Source organism: Argentina silus (genome assembly GCF_951799395.1).
Source record: "Argentina silus genome assembly, chromosome: 7".
Lineage (NCBI taxonomy): Eukaryota > Metazoa > Chordata > Actinopteri > Argentiniformes > Argentinidae > Argentina > Argentina silus.
The window spans coordinates 18,357,498-18,368,446 of NC_139661.1; the positions used below are offsets into that span (position 1 = coordinate 18,357,498).

A 10,949-nucleotide genomic window follows, 5' to 3' on the forward strand; every position below is an offset into this window, starting at 1 on the left:
ATGCTTAACTTTAATGGAATACATACACACACAGGCCAGCATGCACACACACACACACACAGGCTAGCATGCACACACACACAAGCAAACTCCCTGGCACGCACAGGCGCACGCACGGGAGCATGCACACACACTTTGACAATCTTTTTAAAGGCACGTCTGACTGGGCAGGTGGGCGGTTGTTACATAACATTTGATTAGTTTCAAAAGTTTACGCAACGTGTAATTTAATTTATACTTTGGTCTGATGTATGAGGCTCTCCTCACCGAGCAGGGAAGCAGACAGCCAAAGTCAGTCACTATGCAGGACAGGACAAATGATCACAATCATTCATAGTCTTGGTCACACTCATTTAATTTTCACAAACATCTTAATTCTCAATATGTATATTTCTATAAAACATTGTAGTGTTTTGAAACGGTAACCTCACCCCCATTTAAAGCGTATTGAAAAAATAAAAAATAAACACTGTTCACTTTCCTTGTTCAATGCCACTTCAATATTCAGTATTTTTCTAAACATTATTATTATTACCATAGTAAACTGCTTTCACAAACAACAAACATGTCAAATCAAAAGGAATGCAAACTCATGTTCAGAGCAAGTGTTCTTTCAACCATCTACTTCATGAAACCGTACCCCTGACAAAATCCCCCAAAAGTACACTTTAAGACAGATGACTAAGTAATACTCCCGTTTGTCCATCTAGTTCAAAGCATCACTCAGTCCAAGATTAAAGGCTAACTGTACTACCCTGCTGTTATAGGGAAGAACATCATGCTCTCGGTGTCTTGCAAGTGAATTGCTTCAGCCAGCCAGAGACATGATGTGTCTCTCAGTGTCAACTTCAGTCCTGACACTCATTGATCAAACTTCAGTCCTGGTACTCATTGACTGAGGCAGTGGTTCTTCATTGTAACCACGGTTGTGGTCAGTGTTTCCCAGAAAATAGAGGCCAGAGGGTTATGTAGTACAGTCCACTCCCAAAGCTGACCAGGAATGTCGTGATGAGGTGCTTGTCTAGACGCACGCATGCACGCACGCACGCACACGCACACGCACACACACACACACTCGCACACACACACTCGCACACACACACTCGCACACACTTGCACACACACACACACACACACACACTCGCACACACACACTCGCGCACACGCACTCGCGCACACGCACTCGCGCACACACACACACACACACACACACACACACACACACACACACACACACACACACACACACACACACACACACACACACACCTCCACGCAAGCACGCACTCGCACACACACATCCCTGAAGATCGTCTACAGTTCCTCGAAATAAGCCACTCTGGACTTGGTGCTCTGCAGAGTTAACTGTGGAAAAGAAAGGAGAAGGAAACAGTGGTTAAACTCCCCATCCTTAGTGACTCACACAAAAACTAATCTTGACAAGTTCTAGCATCCAGTTTCAGTGAGGGAGACTTTTCACACGGAAGACAGCTGGAGACGTTATTTTCAAAGTCATGCGAGCCATGTGAGGTGAAACGTCAACCTCGGGGATTGAGGCTTGTGCCTGTGAGCGTTCATCCCCCCCCTGCCTGCCTGTTGACTGTGCGCATCTCTCCTGCTTACAACCCTCCTAATATAGGCCACGCTGACGGCGCTGTTTGATATTCTGATGGAATACTTCCGCTTGTTTACCAGGTTGTTGTTGGTTTTTTTTTGTCTAACATGAGCGCAAACTTAAGAAGACGATAGGCGAGAACAAAGTGCAGTGATGCGTCTAGCAGGAGACATTAATTGGCATGACTCCCTCGGCCCGTCAGAAGACGGAGCGCTGACTGACGATCTGAGGATACCAGGATGACTGACATGTCTTTGTACCCTTCGCTGCTCCACTCTCTTGAGTGAGAGTTATTTTAAAAAGAAGCTACTGTATATCTGAAGGCAGCTGTAAAAAAAAATATTGTATCCCCCCACCCACCCCCCCCTCCTCCTCTAGAGTAACTACCTTGGTGAGGAGAGCCGTATCGTCACATGAAAGACGTGCGAGGAACTTCAAGCTAAAGAAAGTGAGAATCTGAATGCTGTGAGATTTTTTTAGAGCCTAACATTCAATGTTTTCCCAACCCGAGGTGAATAAACCGGTGATGGATTCATTTGGACTCCTGGCTGTCTCTATTCCTCACCACTCACCTGTCCCACAACCCACAATCTCAACAAGCTTGATTCAATCAGGTACAGCTTAAAGGTTTGTCAAACTTCCTATTCTCTAATGTCTGCCAGGTTTAAAAACAGAGAGGGCTGGCAGTGCCAATATGAATATGAGAGTGGAGATGAGCACGGAGAGATGGGACAGTGTTGTCACGATTCATGCTAAATCATTTGCTGAATTTGTGGACACGGGCCTTGAGTTAGATATACACACCCGAAGGAGAGAGAGATGGGTTTTGAACAGGTGGTGTTTGCCTATCATCTTCCGTTTCTACAGCAATCAGGAAGCTGTGTGTGTGTGTGTGTGTGTGTGTGTGTGTATGTGTGTGTATGCGTGTGTGTATGCGTGTGTTCATGCCGACACTGCAGTACCATTACTACAGCTACTTTTCCCCAAAATGTTTTTCAGTCCCGACAGACTCTGTGGTATGCATGGCTAAACAAAATCTCCTTCATATTTTTCTCTCAACCTCTGTGCCAGAGTGTGTTTTGTACATTCCTTGGCAGTTGTGTATTAAATATTCTGCGGGGTTGTGTTAACGGAGTGTGCCCCTGTCGAGATATGAGACGAGGACGGCGGCACGGTGAGGAGCGGCGGGACGGCGAGGAGCGGCGGCACGTGGAGAGAGACGCACCGGCAGTCATTAATCTTCAATGGGAGCCACCTGAAATGCCGGCGGGCCCTGTCGCCTCTCAACTCTCCCTGTCGCTTCCCCCCACCTCCTCCTCCTCCTCCTCCACCTCCACCTCCACCTCCTCCTCCTCCTCCTCCTCCTCCTCCTCACCCCTCTCACCCGTAAATCCCCCCCCACCCCCTAGCCCCTGGCCATAGCAGAGCAGAGCAACTCTGCAGCTGCAGTGCATCCCAACACAAGGATTAATGCTGGCTGCCCTCGGTTCAATTAAGGCAACACGTTGACTGAGCCCCCCTCCCTCAGCGCTGCAGGGGTGCTCACATCCATCCCAATGACTAATCGCTGGACGAAACTCAATTAGTGCTCCTCTAACAAGTGTATTTCACACATGGGGAGGAAGTGGGGAGAGGCGTTTTGAACGGATGTGCTACAGCTCCCATTTCACCACGGGGGACAGTTTTATGAAATTAGCAAGAATCTGGGGGTTGCAGATAACAGGGAAGAGCGTAAGTTGTTTATTCATCAGATGAATCCTTATTTCCATCTTCTAGAACCAATCAATTGCGAGATGTAAAAAAATCACTGCCGCTCCCGCTGATTGGGAGAGTCTTCTGTCTGTTCCATATACGACGGCTGTATGCCAAGCAACAAAGTTCACAGAGAGCGCTCCCCAAAAGAGAGATAGTATCAGTTCTAAGAGCCTCCTGCAGAAGAGCTGATGGTGATTGCATACCAAAATGCCAATTCATCCTCAATTTGGAGGCAAGTGGGGAGGCAACTTTCTTGGCACTCAACGGCTGTAATCACAGTACACTCAGAGAGCGGCCGCCTCGAAACTTTAATGATCACTCAGGCGGCCTTCGCACACACTCTCCCAGCTCCACCACAGTGAAATTCGGTGGAGAAAATGAAATCGGGGAACAAGTGCCGTCTACGGATTTGAGACACGGTTGCATAAAATTAAAACTTATAACAAAATATAGCCTCCGGCTAAGGGAGTCTTAAGTATCGTACCGGAGTTAGAGGTTTATATAATTTGTCCATTTTTGTAAAATGTCTCTGCAACATGAAGACACTCAATGAATGCTCATCACTTACAGAGGAGTGACAGAGCACTTTCAAACAGTTAACTAGCAGACAGCCACCACACTGTAGGACAGGTCTGGTGTCAACAGTTAACTAGCAGACAGCCACCACACTGTAGGACAGGTCTGGTGTCAACAGTTAACTAGCAGACAGCCACCACACTGTAGGACAGGTCTGGTGTCAACAGTGAGTGAGTGATTGGAGGGATGTGTGTGTGAGAAACGTGTGTGAGGACATTGTGGGATGTGACCTAAATGATGACCTACTGTATGAGCAGTGTGAGGGGTGTGAAATGTGAACGGTGAGGATTGGTGTGTGTATGTGAACGGTGAGGATTGGTGTGTGTATGTATGTATGTATGTGCATAGTGAGGAGTGTGTGTGTGTATCTGTGTGTAGTGAGGGGTGTGTGTGTGTGTGTGTGTGTGTGTGTGTGTGTGTGTCTGTATGTAAGTGCGTAGTGAGTGGTGTGTGTCGTGACTCGTGACGGCACTGTGATGTGTACCTTTTTGAAGTTGCTGTGCTTGCTCGTGCCCTTCTCTGTGTTCTCGTTGTGGAGGATGTCCAGGGGCGTCTCCCGCTCCTTCAGCTTCAGAGACTCGATCTCCGTCTTCAGCTCGTTCAGCTGCTCCTGCAGGTGCTTGCTCTTCTCCATGTACTCAACCCTAAACAAGGGGCAAATATAGGTATTACACCCCACAAATATAGAACTCACCGAGCCCTTTATTAGGAACACCTGTGCACCTTCTCATGGTGGAAGTGGTGGAATGGTGTGGGGAATGTTTTCTTGGCACCCTTTGGGCCCGTTCATACCAATCAATCATCGTTTGAATGCCACAGCCTATTTGAGTATTGTTGCTGACCATGTGCATCCCTTCATGGCTACAATTCACCCATCTTCTAATGGCTACTTCCAGCATCACAAAGCAAAAGTCGTCTCAAACTGGTTTAATGAACATGACAATATGTTCAGTGTTCTTCAGTGGCCTTCCCAGTCACCGGATCTGAATCCAATAGAACACCTTTGGGAGATTCACAGCTTGAAAGTGCACCTGAAAAATCTGCAGGAATTGCATGATGATTTCATCATGGACCAGAATCTCAAAGAAATGCTTCCAACAGTAGCCAGTATTAGTATAGTGTTCTTAATAAAGTGCTCAGTGAGTGTATGTATTACACCCCACAAACATATGTATTACACCCCACAAATATATGTGTTTATGTAACATACCGAAATTGATTTGTCATAAATATAAACAATCCTATTTTGACAAGCCTCTCTATTGAGTAATGATTATTACATAAAATCCCAAATCCTTTTAGGTGGGGGGATGTCAAATCTTGACTGGTAATTGATGATTTATTAATTCTGTTTTAACAGGATTACAGGGATACAATAACGAATCTACAGATCGTGTACAGCCTGTTCTATGTGTCACATTGTTTACACGCACACACACAACATTGTATGTTTCTGTGTGACGTTTCTGTGTTCTACGCATGATCAAGCACACATCCCACACCAAAAACGCCTCTTAACAGTCCCTCCTAAAGACCGCTTCACCCTCACTACCCCCCCTATACTAACCCTAACCCCAACCCCAGAGACCTCTCCACCCCCGCTACCCCCCCTGTACAAGTTCTCTCCTGCTAATAAAATAAAAATTTAAAAAAATAAAGAAAATGCCTACTGGCATTACGACTGCCAATGGCCCCTGATGTGAGCACTGATTACTTTGTGTTACGATGACTGTTGGATAGATTCACCTACTTAGACAAATGTATTTGTTGTAAGTCGCTTTGGATAAAGGCGTCTGCTAAATGCCATAAATGTAAATGTAAATGCAGAGAGGTGTGTTACTGTGGTTGTGTGTTACTGTGTGTGTTACTGTGTGTTTTACTGTGTGTGTTACTGTGGTTGTGTGTTACTGTGTGTGTTACTGTGGTTGTGTGTTACTGTGGTTGTGTGTTACTGTTTGTGTTACTGTGGTTGTGTGTTACTGTGGTTGTGTGTTACTGTGTGTGTTACTGTGGCTGACTGAGTGCATCTGATGGGGGGGGGGGGGGGGGGCTGCAGTGGGGAGAGGGACGGCCACTCACTTCTCCTTCTCAATCTCCATGGAGAGGCGCTTCATGTCCGTGTCTTTGAAGTCGAAGCTGAGGTTCTCTCTGCTGAAGCTTAGGTTGGGGAGATCAGGAGGCATGGCATCAGCCGGGACCGCTGTGGGCTGGAGGGGAGGGAGGGAGGGGTGGGGGGGTGGAGAGAGGGGGGTGGGAGAGGGAGAAGAGAGTGACAGAAGTAGAGGGGGAGGACGGATAACATGAGAGAGAAAGGGAGGGAAAGAGCAGAGGAGAGAAGGAGGAAGGAGAGAGAGGGAACAATGAGACGGAGGGAAAGAGCAGAGGAGAGAAGGAGGAAGGAGAGAGAGGGAACAATGAGACGGAGGGAAAGAGCAGAGGAGAGAAGGAGGAAGGAGAGAGAGGGAACAATGAGACGGAGGGAAAGAGCAGAGGAGAGAAGGAGGAAGGAGAGAGAGGGAACAATGGGACGGAGGGGAAAATAATAAGAGGGATGAATGATTAGACGCACAACATGATTCCAAAAATGATGACAGAGAGGAAATGTAAAAAATGCACTGGCCACGTGGGCGCGTACGGCAACGCTGGATAAGAGCTAATATACAATATAAATGTAAATCCATTGGCCGCTCCACAAACTTATCAAACATAAATATTGATGCACATGACATACAGTACAGGCCAGGAATGCAGGTCACTAACCAAGACCATTTGAAACCTGGCTTAAAATACCTTACAGTGCACATAAGGTGAAATGTCTGAGAAGTGTAGTTCTTCAAATCCACATTGGAATGCTCCTCTAGACTCTTGAGGATACCAGTATATACTGGTCTGTGTGTGTGTGTGTGTGTGTGTGTGTGTGTGTGTGTGTGTGTGTGTTTTTAGAGACGTCCGGTTTAGTGGACATGTGTGGTGCGTTTCTGTGTGGTTAGGCTGTTCTTGTGTAGGCAGGTCTATGTGCTGTCTGTTCACAAACGCAGTTTGTGTGGTTGTGTGTCTGTGTGTATGTGTGTGTGTGTGTGTGTGTGTGTGTGTGTGTATAGCTGATTTATGTGTAGAGTCTGTTTAGTGTGGGAGGTCTCATTTATGTATGGGAGGGAGGGAGGGAGGGTGTGTGTGGGTGTGTGTGTGTGTGTGTGCACATGCGTACTGTTACTGTGTAAGCAGACTTGCTGGTGATCTCTAGCAGCTTGTGTTTGGCCCTGCGCTCCGACTCCCGAGCCTCCTGCAGGTCCTGCTTCAGCTGCTCAGCCTCATTGGCCCTAAAGAGCGCGCACACACACACATGCGCACACACACACACACACACGCACACACACACACATGCACACACATACACACAATGATTCATAGTAAAGCAATGCTTTGTTACTATTACTACTACAGTACTTCGGTGTCCTGTGTCCTGTTTCAGCTGGTATTCATCAAGTAGTAATTAAGAAACAATATGGCAACAATGAGTTATTAAGCTACTTTCTGATACTTACAGTACTGCAAATAATTCAACACAATTGAAAACAAGTAGTGAGGCACAAAATGGTGCTTAGTGGTGCTTGTTTCAATGACTGCCCACAAAACCATAACGTTTCCATTACGTATTTACCATATATTTTACAGCAATTACTATATTCTATATTCATATCCATGTCATTGTAAAGCACATGATACATGTGGTCCTCTGTGGCTCAGTTGGTAGAGCATGGCGCTAACAACGCTTAGGTTGTGGGTTTGATTCCTGCTGGGACCATATATACTGAAATGTATGCAATCACTGCAATGTAAGTCGCTTTGGATAAAAGCGTCAGCTAAATGGCATATATATTATATATTTATATATACATGGGAAACAGCAGCAGACTGTAACATTAAATCTTAATTACACTGTTAGGCATTGAATTCTGAACATTGACCGCAGGGCTGGTTGGCTCAAAGGTCTATTTGAAAGATGAGCAAAGTCACCCCATTAATTCACCCATCAATCTGTGAAAAAGGGAGATATCGATCGCTCTGCTCACCTCTATATGTCTCGAGGTGGAATTGATTACCTACTGTTATTACAATTAACTAGTACAATTAACCACTCTGTCTTGGCCCTGGAGGAGTGTGCGTGAGTGTGCGTGCACCAAGCTGCAACTCAACAGCTCTGACAAAGGCGTCATTACAATGAAATGTTTAAAAAATAAATTTAAAAAAAAATCACAATTCTAATAAGGCAAACTCCACGGGGGAAACATTGATCTGTTCCCCCCCCCCCCCCCCCAAATCCCCCCACTCTATGGATGACCTCAGACTTGCAAACGACCTGAAGGACTTCTTCTGTAATTTCCTGTATGTGCAAATATACTTGGCCAAATAAAATAATTCTGATTCTGACTCTGATTCGCATTAGTGTTGCTAGCCTGAGTCTTTAGAAGCATTAACCAGTGAACAGGCACGGACTACAAATATGGAGCAGGGGATTTCCAATCTCGCTGCTGTTCTAACACTACTATATAATGTATTTGTTCTTTGGGCCCATTCAATTCAACCTTCACATCTTGAGTCATCTTTACACCCTGGGTCATTCTCTGGGTCATGTTTACTGGGTAAAGGAGAACACAGTAGGTTCTCGCACCACTGTTCTGTCACTGATGCACCAGATGAAGCGAAGGAAACAGAAGAAGACAGTAGTAACAGTAGTGTGGGCAGCGTGGTCTGTTCTTCTTCACCTCCTCTCGGACTCCTCTGCCATCTGGAGGGCCAACATCTCGGCTTCCAGCATCTTCTGCTCCATGAGCCTCCTCTCTTCCTCCGAGCGGATGGCTGTCACCTTGATGCGCTGCATCTCCATCTCTGCCTCAGATGCCTTCTGGGATAGGAGCTTGGCCTCCTCCTCCGCAATCTGGGCCTTCTCCGCCAGGAGGTCAGCAGTCTCCTCAGAACGCAGCTATGGAGAAAGAGAGGGAGGGGGAATGGGGGGAGTGGAGGGAGGGGGGGGGAAGGAGGGGTGAGACAGAGACAGCATGTCTCTGTAAATTCTGCATAGATGTCCAGAGAGGGTAGGATAAAGGAGGGTTTGAAAAACAGTTCCAATGGTTCTGTTCCTCATCTCCTCATTAACACGGAGAGATGAAAGAACTGAACATATTTCCAGTGTGTTTCTTTCATGTCACGTCATTCCAGATCAGTGGTCATGAAAGACATTTTAATTGAGTTAAAGGGGAAGTTATTGAGGACTCATAAAACATTCATCCAGTGACAGCGCAGAGCAGGTCTCACCAGGGCCTCATTGGCCATGTGGGCCTCATCCTGCAGCTGCATCAGCCTCCTCTCCAGCTCATCCCTGGCCCTCTCAGCCTCCTCACGCAGGTGCTTCTCCCTCTCCAGACGCTGCCTCTCCACCTGTAGGGAGGGAGTGAGGGAGAGAGAGAGAGAGAGGGAGGGAGGGATGAAGAGAGGGAGAGTGTCGCAGTCGGGTAGCAGATGGACAGCAGATGGACATAGCGATAGAGAAATAGATAGTTAGAGTGGGGCTTGGGCTATAGAGAAGGTTTCAGCAGACCGTCCCCATGTTTACTCCGACCTAGTGGGCCTCTGGGGGGGGGGGGTTACACTCCATGGGGCAGACCTGAATCGTACTGTGCTGGCTTGGATATTTTAGTTTCACATTGTCCTTTCCGACACCTACACCAACTATGACAGATGGGTTAGCGCATCGAAGCCAGCACACTACAGGCCAGCTCGGTTAGGGCTTTAATATATTTGGGCTCTGTGGTGTGGTTAGGATTAGGGTGTGTTGGCGCACCTGTTTCCTGGCCCTCTCCTCCCTGGCCTGGGCCTTCATCTGCTGCACCTCCAGAGAGTCCACCCTGCGTCTCCGCATGAACAAGTCATGGTTCCCTATGCACAGCTGCAGGATCTGTGGATCAGAATGAATCATAACACAGTGTGTGTGTGTGTGTGTGTGTGTGTGTGTGTATGTGTGTGTGTGTGTGTGTGTGTGTGTGTGTGTGTGTGTGAGAGAGAGAGAGAGAGTGGTGTTATTCATCAATGAGAGCATGACCCAGGCAAGATGCAATAGATAGTGCAATAGAAAGCAAGTTTAGTTCAAAGCATCGATTGCAATGTACTGACCAACTTGTTGACTCTCAACCTTGAGGAGTTGAACTTGAAAACATCTGTCTTCTTGTCCAGTGGTTTAATGGCAAACTGGATGAACAAGAAACACATCAAAAACACGCATTACAATCCTAATGTGAATGCGACAAAAGGGAGACTTTTTTCCGTGTCTGTTGAGCGTCTGTTGAGCGTCTGTTGTATACCTCTTTGTCGCTGTAGGAGATGTTGCGTATCTCGTTCCAGGGGAAGGAGCACTTGGGGGTGAGCTTATTGTCTGGATCATAGATGTGCAGACCCAAGGCATCCACTCCCAGCAGCAGATCTGTTCCCTTTTTGTTCTGCAGACAGAAGCCCAGCAGCACACAGTGAGGAATAAATGGGAGGATGAAACAAAGCTCCGCAGCGTTTTGCTGGCTCCCTGTCTGGGGACCCAGGTAAGTGGGTGACCGACCATCAGTCCAGACTAGCTACTCTCCAGTCAAGTGGCTGAGTCTGACAGCCGTACACAGGCAGGCACAACTCTTCATTACTCTGGCGGATCCTGATAAATGCCAGCCGTGGAAGCAGCAGAGGGGGTCTTTGTCTGTTCACCGGAGACCTTAAGCTGCATGAATTACTAATGGGAGTCGGTTCGATGTAGCACTTACAATTCCCTAGCCCTTTTTTAGAGTAGACATTGATCACAGCAGTTTCACTTAGGGTTAGTAAAAGTTTTCATGAGTCACGGTTGTTGTGATACCACAGTAATCAATGCGTCAACCTACTATAAATCTTTCTATAAAAAATAAAGGTTGCCTGGAACATGTTCAATTATAAGTTCATACCGTGTAAAAAAAGGAAAGGAAAA

The 10,949-nt window shown here is 46.8% G+C and overlaps 1 protein-coding gene across 1 annotated transcript in view; it reads right to left on the reverse strand.

Annotated features, from left to right (window-relative positions):
• Positions 1 to 339: 339 nt before the first annotated feature.
• Positions 340 to 10,949, reverse strand: part of nf2a (NF2, moesin-ezrin-radixin like (MERLIN) tumor suppressor a) — a 22,452-nt gene continuing 11,842 nt past the window's right edge. The window contains exons 8-16 of the mRNA XM_083672953.1: positions 10,306 to 10,440; positions 10,118 to 10,192; positions 9,789 to 9,902; positions 9,263 to 9,385; positions 8,713 to 8,930; positions 7,155 to 7,266; positions 6,026 to 6,153; positions 4,431 to 4,590; positions 340 to 1,365 (exon numbers count right to left, since the gene is read on the reverse strand). Of these exons, the coding sequence (XP_083529079.1) occupies positions 1,315 to 1,365; positions 4,431 to 4,590; positions 6,026 to 6,153; positions 7,155 to 7,266; positions 8,713 to 8,930; positions 9,263 to 9,385; positions 9,789 to 9,902; positions 10,118 to 10,192; positions 10,306 to 10,440 (1,116 nt within the window). The 3' untranslated portion in view covers positions 340 to 1,314. The remainder of the gene's footprint in view (positions 1,366 to 4,430; positions 4,591 to 6,025; positions 6,154 to 7,154; positions 7,267 to 8,712; positions 8,931 to 9,262; positions 9,386 to 9,788; positions 9,903 to 10,117; positions 10,193 to 10,305; positions 10,441 to 10,949) is intronic.